Source organism: Lolium perenne, chromosome 7 (assembly GCF_019359855.2).
Source record: "Lolium perenne isolate Kyuss_39 chromosome 7, Kyuss_2.0, whole genome shotgun sequence".
Classification (NCBI taxonomy): Eukaryota; Viridiplantae; Streptophyta; class Magnoliopsida; order Poales; family Poaceae; genus Lolium; species Lolium perenne.
The window spans coordinates 14,649,969-14,659,141 of NC_067250.2; the positions used below are offsets into that span (position 1 = coordinate 14,649,969).

Sequence of the window (9,173 nt, forward strand, 5' to 3'; positions counted from 1 at the left end):
CGAGAACGCCGGACACAAAATGAGGCGCTATTTAGTTTTGAGGGACATGACTGAAAAGCGTTTTTCTCCATTTCTTGTCTGCGGTCCTCCAAACTGACGCGACCGGAGATGCTCTAACTCCATACAACCCCGCTAAAGATATACCCACACTGCAACCAACTATAATATAACCAACCAGTAGACATGATTGGTCTTTGCTTGGGACTGATTACCAATTGCAATAGTTAAGTCATTAAAAGTTAACCTTGAAGTTTAATCTCAGTTTGCATTTTGCCCAAATAAACAAATGCCATTATTAATGCAAAGTAATATAATATGATAATTATATATCATATGCACGGCAACCATAATGCCAACGAAGGCGTTGTGGGTTGTACACCCAAACACACGATCAGCGCACATACACACACCGAGTGCTTTAATGCTAGTTGTTCTCTAAACAACTAAAAACCAGCGCTTCAGCTACTGCAAGATCCGTGGAACCTTTTATTTGAAAACTAATCAACTCCTTTATTTATATCTATGGGGAACAACATCTTATGGGTAGACCTCGATGACGGATCGAGCTCCCAGTTTCTTCACAATTTTGTAGTCTGTGAACCCAGCCTGCATGAATAGCTCACGCCAGTGCTTTTCATCACGTTGACCTCCTCTTGTGTTCACCATCATGAGCATATCAAACAAGAGTTGGGCCTCAAACATTATTGGTCCTAAGGAAGGTTCAACCACGATTTCGATGATTATTACCTTCCCTCCCTCCTCGCGTGAAGGAATGGCCTTCCTACACTGGGATAGGATCTTCACACAATCCTCGTCACTCCAAAAGTGAAGCACAAGCTACACCAATATATGAAGTTCACAACATTAGAAGATGATAAAATACTCGTGATTTGTAGGTGTTGTAAGCTAAAATTTAAGCGTTGTTGATTTGTCATGCCATACCTTGAGCATCACAGCTTGAGATGGTGGGACGTTGTGGAAGAGGTCACCGGCAACAAACTCAATGACATCATGAGCTGGGGCTTTCTCGATCACCTTGGGGAGGTCTAGCACAGTGCATTTGAGGTGCGGGTAAGCCTTGACGAGGGCCCTTGCCGTGGTTCCATCACCACCGCAACAGTCAGTCAGAGACTCGACCCCCTTAAAGATGTCACCGCACTCACGCAGTATGGTGGCAATCCCCAAGTTGTCATGGGCAGCCAAGCCTTTGTTCACAACGTCGTCAAGCTCCTTGTCAAGGAGTGCCGTCTTCTCATCAAAGAGTGGCACACCATACCTGTCCTCGAAGGGCGACGGTACCGGTGGCTCGGTGTCCTTCTTGAACCAGTCGGCCAGCCCCAACGCCGCCTCCGTGTAATGCGGCGAGGTGACACCGAGCACGAAGTACTTCTGGCTGTGGTGCTCGTCGGCGACGACACCGTGCACCAGCACGCGGGACAGTGGGGTGAGGCGGTACAGCTCCTCGCCGGACTCGGAGTTGTCCGCTGCGAAGACACCCGACGTGACGAGCACGCGCATGAGGCGGCCGAGAAACGGCATCTTAACCGAGGGAAGGGACAGCGCAGACATCAGGTTGGGCAGCGAAGTCACCCCGCCGAGGTGGTGGATGGTAGTCGGGATCTCAAGCTCGACGGCGCACCGAAGTCCCATGGATGTGAGGTAGTAGAGGCTGTGGCGCCACAGGTCAGCTTGTGCCTGCAGCAGCTCAGCGTCTGTGGGCATCTCTATGGTATTAGACGCCATTGCTCTCTCTCTCTCTGATGAGTGTCTAGTTGCTATGCGGTTGCTTTGGGAATTCTTTGCTCTAATAGTGTAGCATCCAAGTGTTTATATAGCTAGTAACCAACTGCTAATGGCACCTCAGCCAATGTTGAGGATCACCATACGTGTTCGTGTTTGGTTAGCTGTGGAAGCCGAAGGTGTCAGCTCAAGGGACCCCACGTGCGAAACACGAGACTACAGTATAAAATATGGATATCAGGATATGCATCAGTCCAACTAGCCACAATGGGAGTATCATAAGTAGTATCATGCATGCTATGTTGGCAAAAATCTGATGTAGCACACCAATTAATGAGGTGAGAGATGAGAGTGGTATCATAATATGATACCGTATCATAGCATGTAAAACTAGAAAACTTAATAGCAAACACATCATGTACACACATTTGCATTGAAATTCTACAAAACATTAAATATGATGATACTATGATACTATCTTACGAAACTATGCATTGTGGGGTTAGTATCATAAACTAGTATCATGTGTATGATAGTAGTGTATGATACTTCCCATTGTGACTAGTCTCAATCACACGCGAAACGCGAGACAGTACAGTAAATGAGCTTTTATATATGAGAGATTCAGAGGTCCACTCTCCCATCCAAAGCCAGGCTGGCATCGACCGAATCAATCGGCCATCTGATTTTGATGAATTTATTTGGTGGTTGGTAGGTCTTGTGGCCAGAGAGAGTTAGATCTAGTAAATTAATGTCTAGAATTGCAAAAATAGCAAAAGTATCAGATACCTAATTCGTCATCAGTGACACGTCTAGATCGGAGTATTGATGTTGAACTAGGATCGCGAGCCCCTCGTGGATTCCTTGATGAGTGTCTCCATGCGGCGCTTTTTTTTTTTTTTTTTGAGAATGCGGCTCTTTATTAATCAAGATATACCATTACAAATGGTTTGCCGGATGCAATCCGGAATAGAGTTTCTAAACGTGACCGAAATAAACAGTTCAGCAGAACGAGCTAAAGAATGAGCCGCAATATTACATTGACGATAAACGTGGATGAAAGACACCGAAGCGAAGCTTGACGCCATAGCCTTGATGTCTTGAACCACCACTCCAACTTGGCTACGGTCCAGCTCCAGGCGGTTGACTCGTTGCACTAAGGAAAGGCAATCAGATGCCACAATTAACTTGTCGAAACCTTCAGCACCGGCAAGGGACAAAGCGCGACGAAGGGCGAGCGCTTCAGCTATCTCTGGCGAGGTGACCTCCTCAAGGAGCTCGCTGCAAGCAGCGGGGCATGCACCATTGTGGTCTCGGATCACTACGCCAATTCCCATGCGGCGAGAAGGAGGGAACAGAGCTGCATCAACAAAGATCTGAACTGTACCTTCCGGCGGCGGAGACCAGCGAGGAGCAGAAGAAGCTGTCTCACGCCTAGTAGAAGGGGCAGGTTTAAAGAGGTGCAACTCGATCATATCGACATAAGCCTTGCATTGCTCGGCTACACTATGTGGATGTCTTGGAGGTTCACCATTACGTACGCCATTCCGATAAATCCACAAGTGCCAAATCACCACAGCCAGAATCATCCGTTCTCTGTCTGTAGATCTCTCCAGGAAATCAAAGACCCATTCCTTAGGATTGATGAAAAGCTTGCGTCGAAGATGAATACCACACGCTGGCTTGATCTCCCGCCAAACTTCCCTAGCAAATTGACAGAAGAGGAACACATGGGCCGAGGTTTCCTCTCTGTTGCAAACCATGCACGCCGCCGAAGCGTCTCCATGCGGCGCTGTTTGATCCGCATCACACTCTACCCGCCCCTGCCGTATGAGTTGCGCGTGTGAGAATCCGCATCACACGGTGAAATAGCAGACCCACGCCAAGAGATATTTTGGATTTCTTCGCTCATATTTCATTCCACTGAGATTTCACCCCAAAAAGGTGCAACTCTAGTTTAAGAAAAATGCATTTTACTGCCAGAATAATGCAACTGATTTAGCTGTGGTTGCACTTTTTAGATGAACACGACTAAAAAATTCTCGGTCTACATACATATAGTAAATCCGTTCTTCAAAACTCCGTAGGCACGAAGGTAACCGCTCTTCCTGAATCCAGTAACGGTGAAATAGCAGACCCACGCCAAGAGATATTTTGGATTTCTTCGCTCATATTTCATTCCACTTAGATTTCACCCCAAAAAGGTGCAACTGTAGTGTAAGAAAAATGCATTTTACTGCCAGAATAATGCAACTGATTTAGCTGTGGTTGCACTTTTTAGATGAACACGACTAAAAAGTTCTCGGTCTACATACATATAGTAAATCCGTTCTTCAAAACTCCGTAGGCACGAAGGTAACCGCTCTTCCTGAATCCAGTAACACATTACATTCACAAGTATTTTTTTGTGGTGTTTTTTTTTTCTTTTAGATGATGACAAATGTTAAAAGAAACAACCCCAGCAGGAAGAACTTCTATGGAGATAGCAAATACGTAGTATGGAGAAAGTACAAGGTCGGTCGTGGCAGAACAGCGGCTGAGGTAGCCGACAAACAAGTCGACGCCACGAACGAAAAAGAAAGACCTGTGGAGCTCAGGCCAGTAGGACGATCCACACGAACGCCTCGGAATGACAGCTACAACTAATAAAAGGAGATGATGCAATCGGCGGCTCTCCAAGATCGCACATCTTCGATGATCAGGTCAAATAATCTATCCACCGTGCTGATCTCAAGCTGGAAGATGCGAGCGTTTCTTTCTTTCCATATGGATCGTCATGGTATCGAAATCGTGCCGCCTGCTCTTAGGGGCTCTCCTTCTGGCTTCAAGCCACCACTCTTCTGTGGTGTGGGGATCTTCACCAGGGATGGGGAATGCCGCATTGGACCAGCTCCGCAGCCTGCCCCAGACTGTGTACCGGCAGTGCACGAACAAATGATTGCAATCCTCGGGGTTCACATGATAGATCTGGCATAAAGGGATGTGTGGCCAGCCCCGAGGCTGAAGATTATCTGATGTCAGGCAACGGCGATGGATAACGAGCCACATAAAAAAATTCCATTTCATCGGGGCTTTTGATTTCCAGATGGCACTGGCGCCACTTGTTAATTTTTATATTCAACTAGAATACTTCCGCTTCCAAATTCATGGGAAAGTAAACTGTCAGCAATGATTCAAATCTTCTTTGGATGTCGTGTTAGTGTGTGCCTTCGTGTGGTTGTGTGTGTGCATATATGTTTGTATTCATCTACATGTTAACTCAGTTCTAAGAAAGTGGGCGCTATTTGGCCACCCTGACATACATGGCACAATTTGTGGGTACCACATCTTTCTTTTTCAAGAAGATTGTGTGGAATACCAGGCCCCTACCAAATATCATTTCTTCACGTGATTAGTGGTCCAGAAAGGGATTTGAATTTTGAACCGTCTAGGGAATAGGGGGTGTCATTATGAACCCACCTACTACTTTCGAACCAACATAATTGATGAAGCTTAGGAGTACACATAGTATATGGTTGCGCCAATTAATTAAGGCCCGAACCTTATCTCCACCTGCGCGCCGGCACCGGCGTCGAGCACGACCAGGATGGGAAGGAAGCGCTCGCCACGGAGTTCTTCGCCAACCTCCTTGGGTCGGCACAGCCCAAGGAGCACGACTTGGACCTGGCGGCTATGGGCCTTGACCCAATCGACTTGGCTGGCCTGGAGGCCCACTTTGAGGAGGACGAGATCTGGGCGGCGATCAAAGCTATGTTGTCCAACAAGTCGCTGGGGCCCGACGGTTTCTCTTGGGACTTCTACCAGTGCTGCTGGCCAGTGGTCAAGTCCAACGTGCTGGACGCTATCCAAGCGGTGTTCCTTGGCCGTGATCAGGGCTTCGGTGGCCTCAACTCCGCCCTCATCACCCTCCTCGCCAAGGTAGACTGTGCGGTGGAGGTGAAGGACTTTAGGCCCATAAGCCTCGTCCACAGCTTCGGTAAACTCATCGCCAAGCTGCTCGCCACAAGGTTGGCTCCTAGGATGTTCGAGCTTGTTCACGCCAACCAGAGCGCATTCATCAAGGGGCGCTGCATCGAGGACAATTTCGTCCTTGTGCAGCAGGCCACGAGGACGCTCCACCAGTGGAAGGTGCCGACCCTCCTCCTAAAGCTGGACGTCGCCAAGGCATTCGACAATGTCTCTTGGGCTTTTCTCCTTAGTGTCCTGAGGCAGCGCGGCTTTGGCCCACGTTGGATCAGGTGGGTCCTGTTGCTCCTCAGTTCGTCGTCCACCAGGGTGCTCATCAATGGACGCGCCGGGGAAGCTTTCCTCCACGGCCGTGGGCTTAGGAAGGGGGACCCCCTGTCCCCACTCCTCTTCCTGATCGTCATGGACGTCTTGGTTGCCATGTTTCGGACAGCAGAGCGCGTGGGCGTCCTCGCCGATCTTTCCATCCTCAGAGTCAAGCATCGTGTGTCCCTGCGGACGACGTCGTTGTTTTCTCGAGGCCGGACGATGACAAGCTTTTGGTTCGCCAAATTCTGCACGTCAACTATGCCAAGAGCGCCGCGGCGCCGATCCGTTGCTCTCCAGCCACGGTTGAGGCGGTGTCTCCGGGTTTTGCATGCCCTCTCATGCAATTCCCCTGCTCCTACTTAGGCCTCCCCCTCTCCCTTGGGAGGCTTCAAAAACGAGATCTTCAATCGGTGCTCGACAAGCTAGCCGGGAAGCTAGCTTTGTGGAAAGCTAAGCTCCTCTCTAAGGAGGGAAGGATCACCTACGTTCAGGCGCTCATGACCGCATCCATCATCTATCACCTGATGGTGTTGGATCTCGAGCCGTGGTTCCTACAAGCGGTAGACAAGCTCCGCCGCGGTTTCCTTTGGGCCGGTAGCCATGAGGCGCGTGGCGGGCAGTGCCACGTGGCCTGGTACCTCGTCTGCCAGCCCAAACGCCTCGGCGAACTGGGGTTTCACAACCTTCGGCAGCTCAACACCGCTCTTCGGTCCAAGTGGCTATGGTTGCCGAAATCGGACGTCGATCGGCCATGGGACGGGCTTCCACTTCAGCCAAAGCCTGACACCATTGCGTTGTTGATGCGTGCAGTTAACACATGTCCGTTGGGAACCCCAAGAGGAAGGTGTGATGCGTACAGTAGCAAGTTTTCCCTCAGTAAGAAACCAAGGTTATCGAACCAGTAGGAGTCAAGGAACACGTGAAGGTTGTTGGTGACTGAGTGTAGTGCGGCGCAATAACAGGAATTCCGGCGCCAACGTGGAACCTGCACAACACAATCAAAGTACTTTGCCCCAACGTAACAGTGAGGTTGTCAATCTCACCGGCTTGCTGTAAACAAAGGATTAACCGTATAGTGTGGAAGATGATGTTTGTTTGCGAACAACAGTAAAGAACAAGTATTGCAGTAGATTGTATTTCAGATGTAAAGAATGGACCGGGGTCCACAGTTCACTAGTGGTGTCTCTCCATAAGATTAATAGCATGTTGGGTGAACAAATTACAGTTGGGCAATTGACAAATAGAGAGGGCATAACAATGCACATACATATCACGATGACTACTATGAGATTTAATCAGGGCATTACGACAAAGTACATAGACCGCTATCCAGCATGCATCTATGCCTAAAAAGTCCACCTTCGGGTTAGCATCCGCACCCCTTCCAGTATTAAGTTGCAAACAACAGACAATTGCATTAAGTACGGTGCGTAATGTAATCAACACAAATATCCTTAGACAAAGCATTGATGTTTTATCCCTAGTGGCAACAGCACATCCACAACCTTAGAACTTTTTGTCACTGTCCCAGGTTCAATGGAGGCATGAACCCACTATCGAGCATAAATACTCCCTCTTGGAGTTACAAGTATCAACTTGGTCAGAGCCTCTACTAGCAACGGAGAGCATGCAAGAACATAAACAACACATATGATAGATTGATAATCAACTTGACATAGTATTCCATAATCATCGGATCCCAACAAACACAACATGTAGCATTACAAATAGATGATCTTGATCATGATAGGCAGCTCACAAGATCTAACATGATAGCACAATGAGGAGAAGACAACCATCTAGCTACTGCTATGGACCCATAGTCCAGGGGTGAACTACTCACACATCAATCCGGAGGCGATCATGGCGATGAAGAGTCCTCCGGGAGATGATTCCCCTCTCCGGCAGGGTGTCGGAGGCGATCTCCTGAATCCCTCGAGATGGGATTGGCGGCGGCTGCGTCTCTGGAAGGTTTTCCGTATCGTGGCTCTCGGTACAAGGGGTTTCGCGACGAAGAGTTTAAGTAGGCGGAAGGGTAGGGTTGGAGGCGGCGCGAGGGACCCACACCATAGGGCGGCGCGGGCCCCTCCCTGGCCGCGCCGGCCAATGGGTACGGGCCCTCGTGGCCCCACTTCGTATCCCCTTCGGTCTTCTGGAAGCTTCGTGGAAAAATAAGACCCTGGGCGTTGATTTCGTCCAATTCCGAGAATATTTCCTTTGTAGGATTTTTGAAACCAAAAACAGCAGAAAACTGCAACTGGCTCTTCGGCATCTCGTCAATAGGTTAGTGCCGGAAAATGCATAATAATAACATAAAGTGTGTATAAAACATGTGAGTATCATCATAAAAGTAGCATGGAACATAAGAAATTATGGATACGTTTGAGACGTATTAAACATCCCCAAGCTTAGTTCCTACTCGCCCTCGAGTAGGTAAACGATAACAAGGATAATTTCTGAAGTGACATGCTATCATAATCTTGATCAATACTATTGTAAAGCATATGAGATGAATGCAGCGATTCGAAGCAATGGTAAAGACAATGATTAAACAACTGAATCATATAGCAAAGACTTTTCATGAATAGTACTTTCAAGACAAGCATCAATAAGACTTGCATAAGAGTTAACTCATAAAGCAATAAATTCTTAGTAGAAAGCTTTGAAGCAACACAAAGGAAGATATAAGTTTAAGCGGTTGCTTTCAACTTCAACATGTATATCTCATGGATAATTGTCAACATAAAGCAATATAACAAGTGCAATAGGTAAACATGTAAGAATCAATGCACACGGTTGACACAAGTGTTTGCTTCTAAGATAGAAAGAAGTAGGTAAACTGACTCAACATAAAGTAGAAGAATGACCCTTCGCAGAGGGAAGCATGGATTACTATTTTTGTGCTAGAGCTTTTCATTTTGAAAACATAGAAACAATTTTGTCAACGGTAGTAATAAATCATATGTGTTTTGTATAAGACATCCTATAAGTTGCAAGCCTCATGCATAGAATACTAATAGTGCCCGCACCTTGTCCTAATTAGCTTGGATTAACACGGATTATCATTGCATAACATATGTTTCAACCAAGTGTCACAAAGGGGTACCTCTATGCCGCCTGTACAGAGGTCTAAGGAGAAAGTTCGCATTGGATTTCTC

General features: G+C 47.6%; 1 protein-coding gene across 1 annotated transcript; it reads right to left on the reverse strand.

The window, feature by feature from the left end:
• Positions 1-292: 292 nt before the first annotated feature.
• On the reverse strand, positions 293-1,816 carry LOC127311361 (probable O-methyltransferase 2). Its single transcript, XM_051341787.2, has 2 exons — positions 943-1,816; positions 293-837 (listed from the first exon to the last, which is right to left on the reverse strand). Exons 1-2 carry the CDS (start codon positions 1,741-1,743, stop codon positions 538-540), a joined length of 1,101 nt encoding a protein of 366 aa, XP_051197747.1. The 5' UTR covers positions 1,744-1,816; the 3' UTR covers positions 293-537.
• Positions 1,817-9,173: the final 7,357 nt, after the last annotated feature.